The sequence below is a fragment of the Balearica regulorum genome, chromosome 11, assembly GCF_011004875.1.
Source record: "Balearica regulorum gibbericeps isolate bBalReg1 chromosome 11, bBalReg1.pri, whole genome shotgun sequence".
NCBI lineage: Eukaryota > Metazoa > Chordata > Aves > Gruiformes > Gruidae > Balearica > Balearica regulorum.
The window spans coordinates 2229594-2253736 of record NC_046194.1 but is presented as its reverse complement, the minus strand read 5'-3'; the positions used below and the strand labels follow the sequence as shown (position 1 = coordinate 2253736).

Sequence of the window (24143 nt, the reverse complement as noted above, 5' to 3'; positions counted from 1 at the left end):
CACATTCAGCTTGCATCTTAGAAGAAGACAGCAACAAAATGTAAAGAGAAAATAAACATTTTTGTGCAGGGAAACAGAAGTTTCTTAGGTGAAGTAGGGGACAGAGGCGAGGTGAATCACTGAAAGGTACAGTGCTTCCTAAGCCATGTGATAAATTTATTGCAAAGAGATTTCTACTAGATTTGTGGTGGGGTTTTTTTCCCCTTCAGAAAAAGGTGCTGTGACATTGTGCCATTTGGTGTATACACCACGCTCACTAATTTGAAACAGCGTACCTTTTTCAAAGTTGGCATACATGGATTTATGCTCCCCTTAGTTGTGTATCGCTATGAAGTTTCAATTTACCGTTAGTATTTATAGCTGTTTTGATCTATTTTAGAAATATGAGTGCTGGTTTTAATGTGTATCATTGTAATACTCTGTGGTACAGTTTGGTTCTTAATGAGAAGGTGCTCTCAGGATTCTCTTTGAGTCATGTAAGCTTGTGCACTTCATATTCAGACATCTAAATGGTGATATACAGATCCACCAATCTGTGGCACTATCCTTCTGTTTCAGTCCTTATTCACCATGGAAGCTCATTTCTCTCCTTCCAGATGGCCAGAAATGGAAGAAGTCCAGGTCTAATTTCTGAGGCACTCTGAACAGTCTCAGAAAAATCACTATTGTTCTAGAGAGAAGGCTCTCTGAGGCCAGTTGGCAGCAGATAGCTGGAGAGTCTTTAAAGAAAACAGTCTTCATTTTAAAAACAATGTTTTTTGGGGGGTGGGGTGCAGAGGAGAATCTGAAAGGAGGGCATATTGCCACCAATTGCAGGAAAACAGATTTATTAAAAAAAACCAAAAAAACCTCACTTCTCCCACTTTCAGGGAGCAAACGTGTGCGTGTATGTGTGTTCTTAAATGTACAGTTCCTAAGAGGAGATACTGTATGTGTTGGGGTTGCAAAAGGACTAAAAACTTAACAAAGATCGGTCCTGCCTCAAAACAAAGTGCACCCATTTTTTTCATTCTCTTTTTCTTTTCATCAATTTAGACTCCCTACTCACCAAAACAAAGCAAAAATAAGCTGAAATCATTTACAGTCATATTGCTTAGGAACTAAAAATCAGAGTAGCAATCTTCTTTTAAGTGTTAGATCTCTGACAACCTATTAAGATAGGTCTTATTTTGGAATGCTGGGAGCGGTGCTTGATGCTCTTGATTCTGTGAAGAATAGGTCAGTTGGACCCGGTGTGGCTGAGTGTTTCACTAACCCACTCTTAATTTTGCTGGTACAGATTTCAGACATACACTATGGAAAGGATCCGCATTTGCAGCTCTTCACAGAGGCCGGCCTCCCGAACTACCTGTAAATTATGGGAAACCACCAAACGTGGGTGAGTTTTGAAACATACGTAAGGTGGTTTTTTTCTTCTCTGCATTTTTATTAATCTTCCAGCTGAAAGTTACTTGTACTGAATGAAACACTATCATGGGTTTGCATTAAAGGCTTTTTTGACATTTCACCATGAATTAGTCTAAACCAGGATTCTTACTGGCAATAGAATAACCCTTTTTTGCATTATTTAGGCTTGAGTCTTCCGTAATATATGTACACATGTTAAAACATCGTGGCCACATTGAAAAGCTTTGCGTGTCAGCTTCTTGTTTGGAGGGCGATGTGCTTGAGTATCTTTTTATGACACACCTGCATAATATGTGCATATCCTTGTAAGATTGAATGGACGTAGTCACAGGAGCACGTAGACAATCTTTTCATTCAGGAGTCTTAGCCAGAACAAAGCGCCTGGCTCCCAGAGAACTTTTTTGACTCAAGAATTCATGTTAGTTCCATTATGACAAAAACCAGACTGTTTGCAACACCCCTCTCCAAAAAGGAAATAATCACCAAACCAACATTTGTGTTACTTCAGTTCCAGGTGTCCACACAGTTAGATAAAGAACTTGGAGAAAACTCAGATACATGTAGGCAGTCAGCTTACATATCATCAAAGAGCTTCTCTGTTTTGCTTAAACTGAAAAGTATTTTCTTTGTATGGTCTGAACTTTCATTAACTGATTTTATAGCAAACAAATTTAATTCTTGCAGGCATAAATATAAGTCCTGTCAATCATGATTTGTTTCTTATTAGGGTATTTTATCTGTATTTACCATGGAAGTGTTTGTGCAAACGTATAGGCTTTTTCCTGGTTTGTTAAGAGATGTATTCAGGTACTCCTGTCCCTTTGGAGATGCAGGAATGACGATGGCAGTCTTCTACCACATCTGTTCTTCTGTTTGTGCTTCTGCGCTTTCTCTCTCATTACTAAAAATTAATCTTTGTCAGACACGAAAGTGGCAAAGCCTGGGCTGTTTGTGGTTGAAAGGTCTCTGGTGGTGTGGCAGCACTGTGACAGGATAGCAAAGTTAATTATGGGTCTTCTGTATGAATAAGAAATGGATATCGGCCTGGAACTGGTGCATAGGGAACTATTGCATTAGTACTTTTCCTGCTTTTGTCAGATAATTTATGAGTCATACTGTGGACAATAAAAAAAGAAAACTATTTCCATATATTAGTATGGTTACTTGTGTACATACCTATGTATTTATTCTCTTTGGCTGGTTCTGCAGTTACTTTATTGCTACCAGTTTGGCAGATGGGTTGCTAATTGACTAGATTATTGTTCTATTGCACACACTCAACTTCTATAGCTGTATTTCTGTAAGAACTCCTGGATCAATTCTTTCATAAGAGGAGAATCAGACCATGTGTTTTTGGAATTTGTGGTATTATTAATGAACCGCGCTAGCAGATTGGACTTCAGCATTTGTCATGCTTTCATGACAAAGGTCTGTGCTGCTTGCTCAGTGACTGCTTAGTGACTTAAAGAACAGAATGATTTGTTGGTTTTGGTGTTTACCTATGAATTTTATTTATTTTTTTATTTTTTTTAAATGCAAAGGTGTTATATGGAAAAGGGTCTTTTATAGCCAGGAATTAATTTTTATAAGTATTGGTTCCTAGAAGAATGCAGTCCTTCTTGGTGTAGATAAATAAACTACTAGTAAGAGAGATTAAGAGAAGAAGTTGACTATACGTATGCTGTACAGGAGGCAGGAGTTTGGTTTTGGGATTCCCCATTGTTAACCCTGAAGTGGAAGTCTAAAAATTCTTCTGTGTCTATTTGTGTGGAAGTCTAAAAATTCTTCTGTGTCTATTTGTGCAAAATGGGTGGGGGTTTTTTCTGGTGAGTAGTGACAGCCACAGACACCGTGGTGTGTGCATGTGGCTTGTTCTAAAATACAAGATGAAGAAGTATGCCCGAACTCTTTAATGTTTTGGCGTAGTTGTGAATTTCCATGCTGTGCTGGCTTTGTCAGATTGAGTTTTCTGGAATTGCTCGCTGAAGTAGTAGACACCCAAAATAATGTGTGTTCATGAGTGAGATGAAATGATTGTGTGATTGCCTGTGCAGACTGGTAAATAAGGTAGAACTAGCAGCTAAAAGTATTTGTATATTGTTTCCCTCCCAGTGATAAAGATTTAAGCTTGCCACCGTAAGCGTGGGATTGCTTGTGGTTGCCCTCCCAGCTGGAAGAGTTGCTAGCTGTAGTGGTTTGCCTTTCTGTCTGTATGGGGTTGGGGTGAGACCTTGTGATCTGTACTCCAAAATAAAAGGTGCAAGAAATCAGTGTTGCCTTTTCCTAGCGTGTTTGTGCGGGGCTAGGAATCTTCTGGTTGGGGAGCCTCCGAGAAAGTGCTGACCTGTGGAAGTTGTTCTCAGGAACGTGGTGTTTGTGTGTTGAGTCTTAGAGGTCTGTGGTGATCTGCTGGAGGAGGAGAGGAAGGGAAAATGCTGTGAAAGCTTTCTGCTGCTGACAGCATAACGTGATGAATATAGTGAGGGTGGTCTTTTAGACCATTTCTTTGCAGCTTTTGCAGTAGTGGTGGATTTAGGACTCCCTTTGTGCTCTTCCAGTCTGCAAGTTGAAAGCTTGGTCAGTCATACAGTACCTCAGCAGTGGGAGGTAGTCACGTGTGATAAACCTGCTTTTGAATACCACTTCGATTTTGCCAGGGCTTCTGGGGTTTTTTGCAGGCAAGACAAAGCAGATTACAAAGAAGGTTATTTTCCCCCTGTAGTTGATTACTAGAGCTATTCTAACCCGAGTATGAAACTCTTTATGTGGGTAACTGCTATTAGTGAAAATAACACAAAATTTGGACCCAGGAAGTTCATAGCATAGTCTCCGTGAACAAGCAGGTCAGCTCTATGGAGACTTGCAGTCGAGGTGATCCAGCTACCGTAGGCCTGCCAAATAGCAGTGCTCTGATGAGGTCAGAAATTGATGATGTTTCTCTGCTGTAAATGAGTTTCATGATGTCAGCAGCTATGAAAGCTGGAACACTTTGGGTTTTTGGTGCTTTTACTGGATCTAGCTGTCTTTGTGGCCACACATCCACTCTCTGAGAAGGTATTTTGCATGTGCGAGCCAAATGTTTGTTTCTCAGTGTTCTTACGAAATCCAGAGTTGCATTTCTTCTGCACACTGCGAGTGGTACCCGATCTTCTTGCTTGATCAGGCCCTACGATGAGGTCACAGCTTCCTTACCACGTGTCCTGGCTATGTAAATTGTTATGTCCTCGTGCTTATTTCAGAGAGTAAAATAGTATGATGTGAAGCCATCACCCTTAATACTAGAGAAACTATTTAGAAAACAGAATAGTGGTACAAATGTTTGTTTTAAATTTTTGGTTGCAAAAAGCGGAGTGAGGCAAGGGTTTGTAGGGAGAGGAAGAATTCAGGCAGTTTAAAAACTGCTGCAGTTAGGTGACTTCATCCGCGCTGGAATGTTTTAATTCCTTCTGAAGTTGTGACTTAACTTTGAAATTTGTGATGTCTGATGAATGTTTTTTAGGTTTTGTTTTCTCTAATGCGTTGTTGTTCCAGGGTTTTGGTTTTATCCTTGCTAGGTGAGTTTTCTTGCAAGGGTTTTTATATTTATGCTGATTTAAGATGCAATTTAAGCATTACTGTTGTACAGCTTATGTGACTCCCATGCGTCCCCTGCAACTGTGCCTGTACTTGCAGTAAGGACCATAATTTTCGTGACCTGTAAGGACCGAGGACTGTGATAAACAAACAGAAAAATGCATGCATTTTCCCACGTGTTGCCCTCAGTGCTACAGGTTGGTAGTTCGAGATAGCAGTCATTTCAGCTGCTAGAAGTGAAGAACTTCATCTGAGAAGGCGGCCTTTCCACTTGTGGACAAAGCTAACTTGCTTTTCTTAACAAGAAGCCTAGATATGCTCACTTCTTGTGGGAAATAACATCAATGCAGTTTTGAAAGTTTTTCCTGACAGGCAATAGTGAGGAGGTAGACTTGGCAGCCGTTACGCCCAGTATGGCATGAAGTACAGCAGCTAATTAGATAGCAGCCCTAAAAACTTTTAGCAACCTATCTTGCTAATTATCTGTGTGGTAATCGGTGTGGTTTTTTAATGCTTTTAGGCCTTATGAGTACAATAACTTCACTGTACTGAAGAAAGCAAATTTCACGGGGATTTTTGTCATGTGTGAGTAATTCCCTATTTAGATATTGTGTGTTAATCTTCTACCAAAAAGAGGAGAACTGGAATTGGGGCTGTTTTGTTTTGTGGTGAGATTTTACTTTGCAGTTCCTTTGAAGGCAGTGATAGTTTATAAAGGGTGGGAAGGCAAAAATCTCAATCACAGATTTGCATGGCATACATTTCTGATATATCTTAAGCGTTTTTCTGGTGAGGATCAGATACATTGAATACTTGCTACTTTTTGTTCAAAGATGCTGTTGCTTTGATAAAAATGGTTCTCTTTATGGCACAACAATAGTTGTGTACTTCTCTGAAACTCGTGGTTGAAGCATTTCGTAAGCAGTGCTTTTTATTTTTTAATTCTCTGTGGGAGATTGAGGAGTCTTGCCCCCATTGTACAAATAGGGAAATAGACACAGAAGAAAAGTGAAATTACTTTCACATCCTCTGAAGCTGAACTGATTGCAAGTCTGGGAATCGACTGGGAGAGTGAGGTGCTGAGTGCCAGGTGGAAGGCTGTATGAGTTAAGTGCCTGACTGTTTGTTACACCTTTTAGTGTTTCCTTGGTGTGATTTACAACAAACAGCAGTGGTGACATTTCAGAAGGATTGCATGGGAACATTGTAGCACACAGAAGGTATCGTCATTATTGGGAAGTACACCTTTTTGATTCCACACAGTTCTTTGGTTAAAAAAACCGGTCAAAGCCATTTGAAATTGTTTAAAGGCAGATACGTTGTTACTATGTATTTAAATGATTTAATCACTGAAAGGCACAGCAGAATTACCATAGTAATAATGTAATGACTACAGTTCTGTGGTATAACAGTGTCCACAGTGAGGGGGGAAAGGGAGGTGTAATGTTTTTAAGAACTTAGCTTTTAAGCATGCTTAAATAGTAAATGAAATAATGTCTAGGCAAACCTGACGGGTCCTTTGTACAGCATTTATCACCGCAGAATCTCTGTGCCCTCCTGTAAGAGGTGGGAAAAGGGATTGAAGATTTCATTTTTATTTTGCTAGGGGAGACAGTTTCCATTTAACAGTTCCTGTATAATATCAGGTATCAACTGAATGGTAGGTAGATAGTAAATGAATTTGGTTTAGTGTGTTTTGCTTTTTTAGTACTGCTGAACATTGACTGAAGATAAGGAGATAAGGTCACGGTGGGAACCTGATGACTTTTGCAAGCATCTACACCTTTATGCAACTTTTTTTTTCCTAGTATGTAGTGTTTCAGTTGCATTGAGTGATTAAAAATAGTACAAATTTCAGCGCATAAAACTGAGAAACATACTTTCTGTAAATCTGGAAACAATTTATTTTCCTTGCCTATTTATCTCTCTGCTTGTGTTTAAATGCTTCAATCTTATAAATGTACAGAAGTGTGTTACGGGTTAGTAACCCTTTGCAATGATGCTTCTTGACTTCGTAGATTTCTTTTTTTTTTTTTTTTTGGTGTAGGTAGGCAATGATATGATGATACATTTAAAAAAATGGGTTGAGTTGTTCACTGTACTTTTAAACTAAAGGATTCAAAGGTGCTACAGAGCTTCATGCCGCTCCTGTGAAGCCCTGACTACTTCAGTGTGCGGTAGACAAGATGAGGGGTTTCTTCAGGGAGCCTGCTGTTGCAAGGACTCAACAAAACCCACCAATACAGCAATGTCAAAAAGACTCTCAAAACTTTAAAACTGAAAGTTTTACGTGCCGTTTTTGTGCATTTAGATTTCAGTCTGCTCTTGTAAGGACTCCCAGGTACATCAGTATGAAATTGTTGTTGCAGTTTTTTCTTGTGCCTGCCATTCTTTTGACTGGGACTTTTTCCATCAGTGCCACATATTTCTTATTTTTCAATTACATTGCCATAGAAATGCAGTGATGTTGCTGCTGCTGCTTATAATGGGAGAGGTTTTGTGGGGAACATGGGGAAGACCATTGACTGTGACACATGATCTGGAACCCATTCCAAAGAAAGATTTTTGCCACAAAAAAAGCACTTAAAATAAACTATTATTATACTCCAAAAGTAAATTTGTTGTGATTGTTACAAGGAAATTATATGCTACTAATATCAAGTTTTCCAAATCCATATAGAATAAATGTATCTGTTGCCTGTTCATGAATTGAACACTTGAAATAGCTTCTAATTGTGATGGGAACTCTTTATTTTGCTTTACTTTTGTGAAGCAGCCAGGTGCAGTGTGTGTTGCAGTAGGTATTGAAAGGCTTCATCAGGCCTAGGCTTTCTTTTTAAAAGACTGTACAGAATGTTCTGATCGAGTGGAAGAGGTTCAGGTTTGTGGATTTATAATAATAAAGTCGTTACCAAACATTACATTTGATTTAGTATTTATTTACTTTTGAGTTCTGGACAAAATTAATTTCTTAAGTTTTCTTTTTGTTTTCTTTTTCTCTCCCAGTAAATATAATTTCTGCGAGGCAATTAACTGGATGTGGACGTTTCAGCCACTTGTTCCCAACATCCACTTACCAACACATGAAAATGCATAAGAGGATTTTGGGACATCTATCATCTGTTTATTGTATAGCCTTTGATCGCAGTGGGAGAAGAATTTTTACAGTAAGTTTAAAAATTGTACTTTTCCTGGAAGATTGCTTTGCTTGGTTTAATTTCTTTCCTGAGTCTCCCTCAACAGCCTCTTAGTTACTGATTGAGGTGCAGGCACGGCTTTCAGAAAAAGAAAGGAAGAAAAATCTTGAAATGTGTGGAAAACCCATCTCTTTCTGTGCTAATTTTCACTGTTCACTTGACTTGGTATTTTAAAATTGCTCATGGCTCCAGTAGACGGAAACTTCATCAACTCTTTTCTTCCCCATGTAGACCCTTACAGCAGGGTTGTTCCAGTCCAGAGCTTGCAACTCTCACTTGAAACACATGCTCATTTTTCTTTATTTATCATCTTTCTTGCTGAATGGCACCTGGAGTATTCTGGGATTTGGAATTAATTTGCATGCTGCTTGCTGGGTTAAATCTTAACGCTTTTTTTAAAACTACATTTTACCTTTTGGTAACCTTGGGAATGCTGGCAATCCTTTCCTTACATTTCAGTAAAAACTTGATGATAAATAGAAGACCTCATTACTTCAGCTGCAATTTACTTCCCTACTAAATTTTCTTTCTAGAATTTGTAGTATGTCAGTGAATATATGAATATTATTTTAAGTTTTTCTCCTGAATATATTACCATACATTTCTGTGATAGTACCCTTGCTTTTTGTTGGGCATATTTAAACATGAGCAGATTTTTCAAATTAATAATGCATCTTTTAACTGTTAATGTTAATTCCTGTCTTGTCTTTGACCTTGTCTCGTATCAATAGGTGTTTAGAAACAGATTACCTGGCAGGCTAATTGTTGTCTTTATGTTCTTGCTAGCTTCTCCACTCATTATAAATTGGTCGAATAGAGATGATGTTATGATAATTGCTCTGGGTCATAGTGAGGGCCTTTCCTAAAGAAATCTTTCTCATCCGCAGTTATATGAAGAACTGAAGTGATTTGTGTTCAGATTTAGCTGCAGTTAATGGACTGTAATTTAAAGGATGTTGATATTGCAGTTAATTTTATTGTGTTATGTTTCTGAATGTATAGTGGCTATCCTAGCCACTAGTTTTAGTGTTCTTTGTAGTATCTGAATAGTGGAAAGGTCTGTGAACTGTCTAAAAATTCTTGGCGATATTGGGATTGAGTATGAAATTACGTAGCTGCTGCTATAGGTAACAGTATTTTACAGTGATCTGCGTTGGATGTGCTTTTGAGTCGTGTCCTGTCCTGAAGGGAGCTCTCACTGACACAGCATTTCAGTTGCACGTGATGTTGCACGGTTTCTCCCTTTGAGTGGTCCAAATTTCTTCCCTTTGAACCGCATGGTACAGCTGCGTTACAGCTCCGGGAGCACAGCAGAGGCTCTGAGATCCCTCAGATGCTTAAGCGCTCTTTTTCCTTAGAGCTTAAGTCTTACGATCACTTTGATTTTCGTACTGTTATGGTCTGGCTCACACAGATAAATATGACTGTTGGTAGTATGTAATGAAATATTTTATCCTCTTAAATTATTACTGAACTGTGCTGAGAGGAGTTCCATTAGCAGTGGTAATCATATCTTAGTATGAAACATCAGACAGTGGCTTCTGTTTTATTAATATCTAAATTCTTGACCCCACAAGATGATCCCCAAACTCAGGTAGCTGTGCCTCTGTGGAACCCCATGACGTTGTTCTGGCAGGTTCATGGCGCAGTGGTGTTTTAGATACTGTACATAACACATGTATATTACTTTACATAATCTTTGGAAATTTCTGTGTGGCATTAGGGGTCAGATGATTGTTTGGTCAAAATCTGGGCTACAGATGATGGGCGTCTGCTCTCAACGTTGCGAGGACACTCGGCCGAAATTTCTGACATGGCTGTTAACTACGAGAACACGCTGCTTGCCGCGGGCAGTTGTGATAAAGTAGTCCGAGTGTGGTGTCTTCGAACCTGTGCCCCAGTCGCAGTGCTGCAGGGCCATTCAGCTTCCATTACTTCCATACAGGTAAGGAATGATGGTTTTTTGGTAACAAGAGAAGATCTAGCAAATGCATGGTCACTGAGAGCATCAGATCGGCTAGCTGAGCCAGGAAGAAATAGCTGGCAGCTTTGGTGGTAGTCCTTGCACAGCGACTGACCCAATAGTCGACCCGTTTGTTCATAGAGAACATTTACTTTTCAGATACTGTCAGCTAAAAATTCTTACTCCACATTTCTTATTTGCTTGTTATCTTAGCCTGCACGGTAAGGAGCTGTTCTGGATATTGTAGCATAGGTAGCCGCTGCAGCAGCTGTAGTACAGCACAGATCAGGGTTTGCAGAGAATCTGTGTTTGTGCCGTGCAATTTCAGTTGTGTGGCAAGTGCCAGTGAGCAATAGCAGAACAGGGTAAAAAAAAAAAAAAAAAAAAGACTAAACTGCCAACACTTGGTTCTCTAGTAGTGGCACAGTCAATAATGGCTAGCAATTTGCTCTAAAAAACCCCTAACTGCCAGGCAAAATCCTCCAACAAAACAGAATTCCAGGATAAAAAAAAAATCCCTGCAATTTGGCAGGTTATACACATAGAGGGGAGAACAAGTGGGGATGTTTGGCTCAGAATCCCTCTCTTCTGGAGCCTTGCTGCCCTGGATTCATCACGGTCTTCTCCAACATGCCAGTCATCCCTGGGAGTCTCATTTCTCCCTCTCTTGCCTATACTCCCAATTTTTGTCTGATTTCAACTATGTTGCAAGTTACTTGCTTTAAGGTGATCGTTTTGGAAACGTATTTTACAACCTGGTTTTGCATTTTGTATATTAGTTATTTCTGTATATATACATTCCTCACCAGGTTTTTGTAAAACTCTGGTAATTTATAAAATAATCAGTCATGGCTTTTTGAGGAATCAGTGCTTGATTCCTTTCTCAAATAGCCAGGTAGCCAGAGGATTAAAGGTATTGCTGCAGTTATGAAATTAAAGTGAGGGACTTCCAAATGAAAAGCCTTCCTCCTCCTTAGAGAAGCAGAGGAGAGGTTCAGGAAGAGGGAGGGAGCGGGCGTCCTACTGTGCTGCTGTTCTTCATTGCGCTTGGATGCAGGAATCATTTTTGTCTTTGTTACCATGTTTGATCCAGTTCTGTCCTAGAAAGAAATATTTCCTTATCTTGTTGCCCCATTAAAAGAGTCTAGGCGTGTTTCATGTCTCCGATTTACTAACTTTATTTTTATGGAAGTTCAGATTCTCATGCCTGATACTGCCCTCTGTATTCCTGGGGAGAAAGCTAAGAAGTTAGTGAAAATGATTCTTGTCAATGTCCATTTACAAGTTTTCAGGGTGTAAGGGGAGAAAGAAATTAGCTGGTTTAACTGTTACAACTTTATTTTTAGTTCTCTCCAGCAAGGAAAGGAACAACACGATACCTCACTTCTACTGGTGCTGACGGAACAATCTGTTTCTGGCAGTGGCATGCTAACACCATGAAATTTAAGTAAGCCTGTTTAGATAATTATAATTATCTCAAATAAAGGACAAATTTATTTTGAGTTTTAGTGTGGAGAGGAATGCTGAGATAATTAAATAAGGGCGTGTTCTTTCTCAATAAACAAGTTGTTTGGGATATGTTCTCCCACAGACAGGCTATGCATGAGTGCTGTACCAGTGCGTGGGGCAGGGAGCACTTTCTTATGGGTGTTGGGGAGTCTATGGCATCCCAGCCCGAAGGGAGGCAGAGATCAGGGCTATTATTACTGCGTTTTGTGCTTTGCAAGCCAGTGTTGTGGAAGAATTTTTCAGCTTTTATGTTTAGGACTAAATCCTTGTCCAAAATGCACAGGCAGAAAAATTTCTTTGCTTTTAATCAGAAGAACACACCTATGTAGATGGCGTCAAGCCCACACTTAACGGGGAGTAAATGCTATTAGATTAATGGTTTGCCAGATTCTATTTTTAAATAGATTTGAATCACTGAGTATCACAATAAATAGGTTAAATGGTCTTTTCAGTTTAGAAAATGATGGGTTTTGTACTGAACTAAGGAAAAAAAATTACTAAAATGAAAAATAAGTTCTAGCAAACTTAGGTGAGAATTCTGAAATAAAGAGACTTAGGATGAGCATATTGACCTTACCTGCTGAGCTGCAGTGCGCTATTCTTGCTGAACGGCATTGGAATAAAATAATGAAAAGTAAAAATGTTGTGTTGTTGCATATAGGGATCGTCCTGTAAAATTTGCAGAGAGGTCCAGGCCTGGTGTTCAGATATCTTGTTCGTCTTTCAGTTCCGGTACGTGTGCATTGTAAGGTAGCTGAAAGGTATGAACTATAATTGCTTTGGTGACAGGACTGTTACTTCTTTTTAAATACAAATGGTATTAAACCCTTTTTCAGTTAATTTATAGCACTGTCAGATTGAGATTGTTTGAAATTTTCCATGCTAAGCGTCTGCCTCAAGCTGCTTTTTCTCGTTTGTTTTTTTTTTTCTTTCTATAATTTAAGCTAAAATGTCTTGACCGCTTCCAAGGAAGACTGTACTTGCAGTCTGTTGTCTTGCACATCAGATATTTTTCTTTGTAACATCCGTTTAAGGTTATCTTGTAAAATTTTTGAGTGAAAAATTCTGGAAATCTGGCAGACAGGTGGCCTCTGTTCAAAGGTTACATTTTTGCTAATCTTCCAAATTTGGCTAAGTTCTAGGAGGGTCAGTTTGATGTGTTTGAAAATAACTCCTTAACTTGACACCCTTTGTAGCAGCTTTGAATTCTCAAAAATAGTGATTTTTACAAACAAAATTACGTAATTTCTCATTAATTTTTCCTATCTGAAATTGAGAGCTGTTCTAGAGCTATGTGAGCCTTCCCCACGTTCCTTTTCTAAGACCAGAAATCTTGAAAGTACTAAAACCATTTCAATACAGTAAACTACACAGCAGTGCCCTTTTTGTACAATATTGTAAATAGAAAAAACATGACAAGAAAATAGCTTAATCACTGCCTCCCAATTCAGCAATAATTCCTCTGATGTGTGTCAAATAGATATTGAAGATGCGCTTCAATATTTTCTTTGATGTTTACCAGCGAGAATATGAAACTATTCCCCATCTAATTTTCCACACAGGCTGATAGAGAGTGCTGTGGTAGTTTCTGAGGGAAAGCAGAATAGTCTGTTGCATGAATGTTATGACTTGCAATATTCTCTTCCTTTGGTCAGAAAGGTTCGCAGCTGGAAAATATTGTAGAGCTCATAGTTACGCTAAAGCTGATACAGTCTGAGAAAGTACAGATCAAAGCAGAAGTTGTCAGAGTTAACTTCTTTGTTCAGCACCTGTGTTTTTATTACATTGAAATTTTCTGTTTAAAACTGTAGTTTGCCGCTTTTATGATAAAGTGGTAATTAAAATTAGTTGTTCCTTGAGTGGCTTTTCTTCTCACAGAAAACACTGTCTGTCTTAGGTGGCATGTTCATTGCAACAGGCAGTACTGACCATGTGATAAGAATTTATTATTTGGGCTCGGAATCTCCGGAGAAGATGGCTGAGTTAGAATCTCATACGGTAAGAGATGAATCAGAAAGCAAATCTTTTTGTTCCCCGCTTTACCTTATTTGAGGAACTTAGGTTTAGTACATCCTATTCGACTTATTTTCTGTCTTTAGAGTTTAGTTGGCTCTCAACAGTGCGGTATTTAAATGTCTGGAAATTTGAGGTATGTTTATATTTAAATTCCTCTGAGGCAGGACATGTGTGCAAAATGTGCTTTATGTATTTCATTCCCCCAGGAGACTGAGGGACAAGGTGATTTTCCTGTATTCTTGAAGAAAGTCTGTGTTGGAATGAGGAATTAAAGCAGTTTTCATACACGATGTCATTTTTCCTATTAAATTTACTGTTGACTCTTTAACTTTATTTGTGACCACAAATCCACATAACAAGTGAAAACAAAAGTAATTCTGGTTTTAGAGTGTGAGTCAAACTTTGGATCATGATGGTAATTTCATTTAGAAAATAAAACAAGCTTAAAAGCATCCTTTCTCAGGTAATGCAGAAGGGTTCTCGTAAAAATTCAAAGTATTTTAAATATCTGCACGATGACTTTCAATGTTGTTTTTCAAGTTTGAGGATTGATAGCTTTTATTAAAACTGTTAAATGTCGCAATTTTAATGAAACCCAATAAAGAAGCATCACTGAGTATCAAATCTTTCTTCATTTCTTAGTTGTTACAAAGAGCAGGTGATGATTGCGTTATTTATTATGTGCATGGTAAACAATATATCAGAACGGCAAGCTTATAGCAACACTGATAGGGCTGTCACTTGTGAGGAATTTGGAGCATTTATCTTTGAACCTTAATAGCCCAGCTGCCCACCTTAACAATATTTTATGGATTAAGGCTGAGGTCTAAATTGCTTCACTGAACTTCAGGGGGAGTCATGGATCTCAAATTTAAGTCTCAGAGCTCCGAGCCAACAAAACTAACAAGTATTTTGCTCACAAAAGAAAAAATGTTTTCTATATTCAGCAGTTCAGGTTTGGAATAAACTGTAATTCCTTTAATTTCTGAGAGTCTACTCTTCTTGATACCACAGACTGCTGTCAGCCCGCCCCTGAAAAAATCCCAAATAGGACACTTGGTTATCAGGAGCTAGAGACATCCGTGGGAGTAAAGATAGCAAGTGCCTGTAGCCAACACAAGTATTTACCAGATTACAAAAAGGGGAAAACTATGTCTAAAACTTAGTATTTGTTTCTCAACAATTTAAAAGTGGAAATAAAGCCAATGTTTGTAGGTTTTTTTGTAATGAAATATTTTGATGCACTTTAATGTTAGATCTAACAATTGCAAACCTGCTGTGAGCATTTCTTTGGTTAAGTTGTTCTTTCTCCATCTTGCGGAGTGCTGTACCCACTGTGAGCTCCAGGGACTCCTTATTCCTGCTGACTCTGGAGGGTGTGAAAGGTGTTTTCCCAGGCAGAGCTTCCTCTGGGGTGTGTATGATCCTGGGCATGAAGACTGTGCTCAGGCAAGAGTAGAGCTGCTGCAGCTTCTTCCTCCTCAAGGTCTAAGTGTCAGGGAGACTGCATTGAAAATTGTTCCTGCTTCTGAGCTACTTCTGGAGCAACACGAAGCCATCACCGCTCTGAAGTTTTTTATTTCAGTGCCTAACGCAATATGGCTGGGGAAGTTTTCATTTCAAATACGACTTTTCTGTTGTTGAATTTGTAAGATGATATGTTAAAGGAAATGTATGGAATGTGCAATTTGCTGAATAGAAGCTCATCAGTAAGATCTTTTGGGATGAGTGTTTCAGCTTATAAAGCACTTACTACTGGTTTTTTCCCTCTCTCCTATTTAGGATAAGGTGGTTGCAGTTCAGTTCTGTAACAACGGCGACAGGTGAGTGACTGTCCTGGGATTTTGACATGAGAAGTATGGTATTTAATTTTCATATAACTTTGCAGAGAAAACTAGGTGCAACAGGAAGACTGCACATGGGCTGATTAATCTTAGACAAATTATTTAAAATATATTGCAAGATGTGTGTCATATCCTTGAGCTTGGACTTGCCGTCCTCTGCTGTAACAACAAAAACAACCTGTAACTGTGCTTTCGCCTTGTATTTTTTTAAACTGAGCAAATTGGAAACCAAATTTTATATCTTTTCTGTGTAATAGTGTCTTCACAGGTAGCCTTGTGAAGTACAGAAGGGGTTAGTTCTGGAGTAAGAGCATTATACTAAATGTAGCTCTAAGCAGAAGTTAGAACTGTTACACGTACACAGATGGTCAGACAAGTAGTTCTGCAAAGACCTGTGGTCTGATCTTCAATGAAGGTGCCTCTTTTGCAAGGCGCTTTTAGCTGGGAAGATGGCAATAACATCTGAGTATATTCATTGTTTATAATGGGATCAGGGATTTGGTTTCTCAATTACTTTTCTTTCTTATTTTTTCTTATCTAGAATATCAGGTTAAATGTGGGGGGAAAAGCGCTTGTTGGCTTTATCATTTCAGTCCTGTTAGAGCAAAATGAAAAATAAGCACATATACGTCTTTATTTATCTGTGTGGCTCTTGTTTGAGTTAGTAACTTCTGGACATCCTTTTTTCTGGAGCCGCAGGAAGCAAAGGGGTGGCATGGGGACTGTACCACGTGTCGGTATGCCAGTACTGATGGCCGAGTTAGAGGCAAATGGGTGGCCAAGCTACCGATGACAGTAACACTTTAGGTAGCTGTTGCATTCAAAAGAGAGAGATTCTCCTTGTTTCTGTACGGGGACACGGATGAGGAAGCCATTCTACCTCTTTATCAATTGCTCTTGCTCTGTCCTCTCTGTAGTAAGTAGTGTGGGAATGTGACACTCCAGACTTCCACAGAAGTACGCTCTTGGATTAGCATCTGAGCAATGCTGTCTGCACTGCCCGAAAGGAGGTACAAACTCGGTGCAGTCATTTGTGAAAAGAAAATAGACAGGAAAGGGGAAATAAAACCGGGTGTGTTGTCAGAAATGAGATGGAAGGAAATCAAGGAAATAATGGCATCTAAATGATGAGTATCATGCATGAGGAAAACAAGGAACTGTGGAGATACCTTGTATCTTGGAGGTTGGGTTTTTTCATTATTTCACTATGCTCTTATTTATGATCCATATGTGAATCATGTTGAAACTGAGTGGTGTTGATTATATATATGTTGGGGGGTTTTATTAAAATTTACTTCTCTTGTGTATGTTTTCTGTATCGTTTATACCAGCTGGGAACCAGAAAGCAGCTAATGATTAGCATAATCTGAAAACATTTTCTAAATAATGTGATGTTGCTGATACATTGCTGAAACATAAGGCCATCCACCCTTTGCTATCTGTCTGATTTAATTCCTTGGTGAATGGTTTCTTCTGCCAGGCCCTCTCTGGGCACATTGAATAAGCAAATTTTCTCTTCTGGTGCTCAGAGTTCTGAAAAATACAGGAAACGTGTTTGTTTTCATACACACACTCACAATTCATAAGAGCTCAATTTCTGTGAGGTTTTAGAGTGGTAAATGTGATATGATGAATAACCAGGCCCTCATACTTCATCTTGAAATCACACACACAAAAAAAAAAGGTCCTGATTTATTTCCCAGAGGGAATAAGCAAAGAACAGCTCTTCAATGGGATGTGAAGGTGCAGTTGATCCTCACATCCCAAATTTGGATCCTGTCTACTTAGTAGATAAAATTCCCCTGCATAATTTGTCTGCATTTGAGATTAAAACTTTCCTTTTGAACACATATTCTTCTCATTACAATTGTTTGCCTTTTCACAAGGATTTGGATGTTTTATGCAACACTTCCTTCAGTAGTGTCCTACCATATTTTGGTGGTGTCTCCTTGCATCCCACAATCTTTAGTCTTCACTGAGTCACTGGTACATCTGGATGGCTTAACATCACCAAGTGTGATATTAAATGTGCTAATTTTCGCATTTCCTGGAGCAAAGACTCTGTGAATCTGTGTTCGTCCATGTGACTAATGATGAACTGCAGTGCTTGCTTTGACCAGTTTCTGGAACTGAGTATATGGGACAGTTGCTCTACACGCGTACGCATCACATACTCTTTGAACTCGCAGTCCTTGGTTGCTGCCACCTGACCAGAACCAGTTACAGAGGCACAGTCTTAATACCTTTGGGTCTTGATGATCATTTCATTGGTCTTTATTATTCATGATAATTTACTTATCTCTGATGACATCCCTGGCAAATACGTTAATTTCTAGGCAAATATGAATTTCCAGTTAATTAGTTTAGATAACAACAGTAGTCCTGTGGTCTTAAAATTTATGAAGTGAACCATTCCAACCTGCAGAGCTTTCAGTTTTTAAAACTGTGCGAAGTCAGGATGCTGTCTCTTACATAGCAATTAAAGTCGGGATGTTCATGATAAAATGTGTAAAGGTGCCTATAGGCATGTCTGCGTCCAACTCCTGGAGCACCCCTGTGCTGGAGAGTGGCGTGACAAGCTTTGATTAGTGATCACCATCCTAATGTGAATGGTTTTGTGCCAGCTTTTGCTCATATTTTGCTTGGCAGGAGGTTTAAGGGATGTGTGCAAGCAGGAGCCTTCCAAGCAAAACTGTAGTTTTGCCAGTGGAACTGCACCTGTACTTGGAGATCTTTGTCATATAAAATTATGTGGGAACGTGCCAGTGTAATTGTACTAATAGTTCCTTCCAAGGAATGCGAGAGCATAGGTCTCAGTGGGGGTGTTAGGTCACGTAGGCACTGCAAATTATGTACTGTAGTGCGGCTTTTAGTGGGAAAGTGATAACTTCCTTTTTATTTTAATATAAAGAAGTAAAAAATAAAAATGAAATAAACATTACAAGCATTTTAAAACACTTTTACATCATGATGTGAAAGAATTTAGGTCAAGGAAACTGAAAAGGGGAATCAATCATTTATAAAATTGGAGAGACTTGCCTTTCTACAGTAATTCGGTATCTAAATGGAATATACTTCTAAAGGTGTTGGCCATCCTGTGAAAACGTATTACTTGAGGAGCTTATTTCAAATTTCTCAACAAAAATTGTATCTGTGACACTGATAGCCAAAGCATTGCAATGTAGTTAAATGCTTTTGCTGGATGCTTGAATTTTTTAAACAAGGAGTTTAAAAATGAAAATGCTCACGTTCAGCTTCACGGGTAGGGCTACCTACTTGCGTTCAACTTGGGTCCCGTTTCCCTTCTCTGTCTTCACCCTCTCCCTGAGTTAATGTATTATAATTTGTGCTAGACTCCTGGCATGCCGTTTCTTTTTCTTTGCTGCCACTATGAACTGCTCAAGGGATTTGCTGATGTCATTAAAAAGGGAATGTGCAGCTTGTATGAATTACGACATTGAAGTCATTCCAAGGCCATCTGCTAGCTGTAACCAAATGTAATTAATGTTGTGGGATATAAACTCTTTTGTACCGTACAATATCTGATACGAAAATTGTAACCTCACTGTCTTTTAATTACATTCTCTAGATCAGAGATGCACAAACAATAAAAAGAATAAGTGTTGAAAAAAGATTAAATAAATTCTAGCTTCTGTGCCGGTGTGAATGGGTGTGCTCGTGGCTTGCCAGCGTTTTGAGGCCGCCTGTTTCCTGTGGCAGAAGTTCATGGATATTTTATGAGTTGTTAAACATGCCTATGTGTGGGCATACAGAAAGACAAGTATATGTTTCCAAGTATATATGTACTTGTGTGCATGTGTGGGTGCGCATGTTTGTTGCAGAGTAAGGTAACAGCAGTGCTTGTAGTGACCTTTCCTAAGGTGAATGACAGTCCTCTGCCAAGCTCCTAAACATTCTTGCCACAGGATTTAGCGTGCCCACACTGTTGCTGAGGATGGAAAACTCCATAGCAAAGCCACTGAAAAGGGAGAAAATAAAATCCCGAGATGGGTATGTGGGTATTAGACCAAAAGCAGCAGTGTTTTATGCTCATTCAGAATTTCATGACTCTCTATTTTTTTTTTGTTTTCCCCCATAGCTTAAGATTTGTTAGTGGAAGCAGAGATGGAACAGCAAGAATATGGCACTATCAGCAGCAAGATTGGAAGAGTGTAGTCCTGGATATGGCTACTAAAATGACAGGGTAAACCAAACCAAACCAGAACACGCTTCATAGCAACGTTTACAAGCAAAGCAAAATCTTTCATCAAATTGAAAACTCTTTACTTCTATTTTGAGCTAATTTCAGTGCATGTTTCTTTGCATATTGACAATGCCATGGCTCTACACAGTTAATTAGCTCCCAAAAGAAAATATTAATACATTGGTAGTTCCCTACTCTAATGGTTGGGGAATACATAGTATTTTACACAGGAAGTAAGAATGTGAAATAGAGTTCATCTCACAGAAAGAGATTTTAGTAGAACCTCGTTGAGCATATGCTGACCTACATGTTTTTTAAAAAAACGTCCAAAACAACTGTTGATTTCTGTCATCTCTCAGCAAAGTTATAGTAGCAACAGCCATAATCAGTCTTCTCAGGTCATTAGTGTTTAATTTATGTTATATGCTCTGCTATTTTGTTTTTTGTGCTATGGAATGCAGTTAAAATTATATTGAATAATCAAGTGAAAATAGAGAAAAATGAGCAAAACGTGCGATATGAATGCAAATGCGGTCATATTCAACAGTGTCTAGCATCACACAGCCACTGTTACAGGTAACTGGAATCACAGCAGAAGCTGTCAGTTACTATTCCAGTAAATAAATTTGTTGTCTAGTAAATAATTGTAGTTAAAAAAAAGTAAGTGTGGCCCATTACAGGTTATTTTACCCACCTGAGAACAAATGGCAGTAAGCAGAAAGTTAATGAGAGGTATGACACAGGTTCTTTTTCCTAACAACATTTGTTTGTAAACACATTTTTTGATTTCTTACTTCATTCCAAGGCTTGAGTTGCCTGGAAGAATTCTTGTACTATATATCCAGAATGTTTCTTAACATTGTATTTTTCCTTAAGGTTTTCAAGGAAGAGATGAAATATGTTGATTTGGTTCTCAGGTTCAATTAGGGTTTCAAATTTTTCTTTTTGAGATCCTCAAGTGACTTCTGTAAGTGGCCTTGTCATTGAATGCTCACAATAACAAAAAGCAGAGATGGAGAAATCCATGAGGCATTTTGCTTTGCAGAATTCTTTGTTTCATATGGTTACATTTTTAATAAGTTAGCTGTCAAAATACGATTTGGATTTATTTAGCAGGTTCTTGCTTATTATAGAGTTTACTCATATTGATAACTGATAAGAAAAATACCTTGTAGGGAAAAACTTAATGGAACTGAATAGCTGGAAAGAAAGAATTGGGGTAGGTGAGGATGATCACATAAGAACAGAAGAGTGACTTATCCTTCTTAAGGAAATAAAACTCTATAACTCTCAGTGGTACCGAGTATTTTCTGTATCTGGTTTTTACCACTGCAGAAGCCATCCTTCATTCTCCTACATTAGCCAGTAGTCACAGTGGTGGAAACCATGCTCTCCCTAATTTCATACTGAATTAGCACTGAAAATGTTTCCGTATGCAGTTATTGATTTATTTCTTTTTAAAATTAATTTCTTTAGAAACAATGTAGCATCTGGGGAGGACAAGGTGACTAAACTGAAGGTTACTATGGTGGCCTGGGATAGACACGATGCCACTGTCATCACTGCAGTCAACAATTTCCTTCTCAAAGTCTGGAACTCGTCCACAGGGCAGCTTCTTCATAGCTTATCTGTGAGTAAAACTCAAGTGGGTGATCCCAAATGGTTATAGTTCAGCTCTGAAATCGATTTGAGGCTAAACTGCATCATCATTCCCCCAAGGAGGATCGTTTTGTGCTGAAGTATGCCACCTGTCTTATGCATACTGGGAGGAGTGTGTATCATGGGGAGAGGAGCTGGTGACCAAAATGCTGCTAGACCCTGGTGACTGCTGGCTGACAAGGGAGCCCTTTGGAGGCTGCCGTTTGTCTCCAGATTAGTGAGTTGCAGCTGTCCTCACTGCTGATTTCTCCTTCTTCCCCATCCCTCTCCAGCTCAGCTGTGCTAAGCTACAGTCTGAGGCACTTAGAAAGTGGGCAGCACTAATGTCAAGCCTCTGACAGAAATGTTCACCAAGTACAGACATGGTTCTAGTCTAAGATCCAGTATATTGAGCTGTCATGGATGACTACCTGACCTGAGATGTCCTCACACTAAATACTAGCATGTTTGGAGATACTGCATGGAGAAATATTACTTTCTTTTTCACCCTGCTTTCATTGCAGGGTCACGATGATGAAGTTTTTGTTCTGGAGGCCCATCCGTTTGACCAAAGGATTGTACTTTCAGCAGGTCATGATGGAAATATTTTTGTTTGGGATATAGACAAAGGAACAAAAATTCGCAATTACTTCAACATGGTAAGGATGATCAGGGGAGGGTGGGTTGGGTTTTTTTTTCCACATTTGTGTAAAACTGGTCTTGAGGCAAAAGCAGATGTCGTTATATACCTATTGTGACCAATGTTATAACAGCATTAGGGGGGAAAAAAACCCCTGTGCTTTTCAGTAAGCAATACCAAAGTATGTTTTTGCCTATTGTAAGTGCAGCAGCAAGTCTTTCATGGGATCTGATACATCTGAATATTATTCATGTGTATGGGTATGGTTATACCATGCAAAGGATTATAGTGAGTCCCAGGGCAGAGCAATGAAACCCAGTAAGCCTGTGTGTTGTAGCACAACACTGTGGTCTGGGAAACGGAACGGTTGGCTCTGTGCCCCATCTATCTTAATGCGCCCAGTGCCTGGTTTGCTGGTTTGGTTCCAGTGCTGAGCAAATGCAGCTGTACTGCTTCAGGACTTGAGCTAGCCTCCTGGCACTCGGGGCTGTGAAACCTGCCTGTACAGAGCCAATACATGCCTGAGATCTTCAGTGGGGGTCTGCCCTATGTCTTCCAGTAACATAAAACGTAGACTTCTAGGTAGTTGTTTCAGAACGTACATTAAAAGTTGCACTGAAATTAGAGGACAAAGAGAAGATGCAAGGTTTTGACTTTATTGTTCAATGAAACTTTAAGTGGAAAAAGGTGCAAGTGTGAATCAGTCTTGAGCAAGATGAGAATTTACACAGTTAGGATTAAATACTTGATGGAGCACAGATGAAATTTTTGTAAAATATGCTCATCTAGAGAATGCATGATTGTGAAAAGAATGGTCTGTGATTGTATACAGATTGAGGGCCAAGGCCATGGAGCTGTTTTTGATTGCAAGTTCTCACCAGATGGACAGCATTTTGCCTGCACAGACTCTCATGGACATCTGCTCCTATTTGGTTTTGGATGCAATAAATATTATGAAAAGGTGGGTTGAATGAATTTTAAACTCTTCTGTGTCTTGACTTGATTTTGTCTTAGAAGTATTTGTGTTACAGTTTATTCCCTCACCATTCCCCCAGACAAAATAGTAATTAGATCATGAAGCAGTTGCTGTTTACCTAAACCAAAAAGATTGAGACAAGAGAATCTGTAGACAGGGAACAAAACATCAACTTCTATCCATTCACCTCTTTGGCATATTTTACTATTAAGTTTTTGCATCAGGCCTTGGTAATAAAACACATTTGTGGTAGGAATCTGTTCTGTGTCATAACGTTTCTTGGTTTATGGGTACGGGAGCCATTCCAAAGCAGCAAGACAGCTGCAAATGGCCATTGATTTATTTACTAAATTGCTTTTCTTGCAGATTCCAGATCAGATGTTCTTCCATACGGATTACCGACCACTGATCCGTGATGCAAATAACTATGTGTTGGATGAACAGACTCAACAGGCTCCACATCTTATGCCTCCTCCATTCTTGGTGGATGTCGATGGAAATCCTCATCCCACGAGATTCCAGCGACTGGTACCAGGGAGGGAAAATTGCAAGGATGAACAACTTATTCCTCAGCTGGGATATGTAGCTAATGGTATGCTGTCTAAAACTCATGCATAATACATATATTGCACAGTATTGAGCACCAGCTCAGTGGAATGGTACTATGAGGATTTGCTTGTTTCAGTTGTAAACCACTGAAACTAGTGGTTTACATTCAGTATAGAAGTAGAAGAGGAGATAGGGTGGCTTTATGGCATAAAGGAGGCGTATGGGATCAACTTGACTGGAGGCAAGAGGAAGAGACTGCAGTATTCCAAAATCTGTGATCTTCTACCAGGTATATGGCAGCGGGCTTAAATAATTATCCCATTAACCTTGATGTAACTATGTATGTGAGTAAGGAAGCAGGAAGCTAAGACAGACATTGAAAAACTAGCTTTTTTTTTGTACAACAGATTATTTTTTTTTCTTGTAGAAATAAACTTTTGCAAAATGATCTCCAGAAGAGATCTTCCATTATTACCTACTGAAGCATAATTTCTTTTTGGTGTTTCTAAAGGTTTCAGGTTATATTTTAGGTGTGGTCTGTAATTTTAGGGTTTTATTGTAACTTCTCTTTTAAACTTTACCTCCATTTATTACATGAGAGCAGGACAGCTGGTGATCAGATGCTTC

General features: G+C 39.0%; 1 protein-coding gene across 1 annotated transcript in view; it reads left to right on the top strand.

Annotated features, from left to right (window-relative positions):
* Window positions 1-24143, top strand: part of BRWD3 (bromodomain and WD repeat domain containing 3) — a 57952-nt gene that overhangs the window by 11060 nt on the left and 22749 nt on the right. Inside the window, exons 6-17 of the mRNA XM_075763035.1 lie at window positions 1280-1378; window positions 7987-8147; window positions 9901-10122; window positions 11487-11587; window positions 12311-12381; window positions 13547-13647; window positions 15448-15488; window positions 19609-19713; window positions 21190-21343; window positions 21876-22010; window positions 22824-22952; window positions 23334-23559. Coding sequence (XP_075619150.1) covers window positions 1280-1378; window positions 7987-8147; window positions 9901-10122; window positions 11487-11587; window positions 12311-12381; window positions 13547-13647; window positions 15448-15488; window positions 19609-19713; window positions 21190-21343; window positions 21876-22010; window positions 22824-22952; window positions 23334-23559 — 1545 coding nt within the window. The remainder of the gene's footprint in view (window positions 1-1279; window positions 1379-7986; window positions 8148-9900; window positions 10123-11486; window positions 11588-12310; window positions 12382-13546; window positions 13648-15447; window positions 15489-19608; window positions 19714-21189; window positions 21344-21875; window positions 22011-22823; window positions 22953-23333; window positions 23560-24143) is intronic.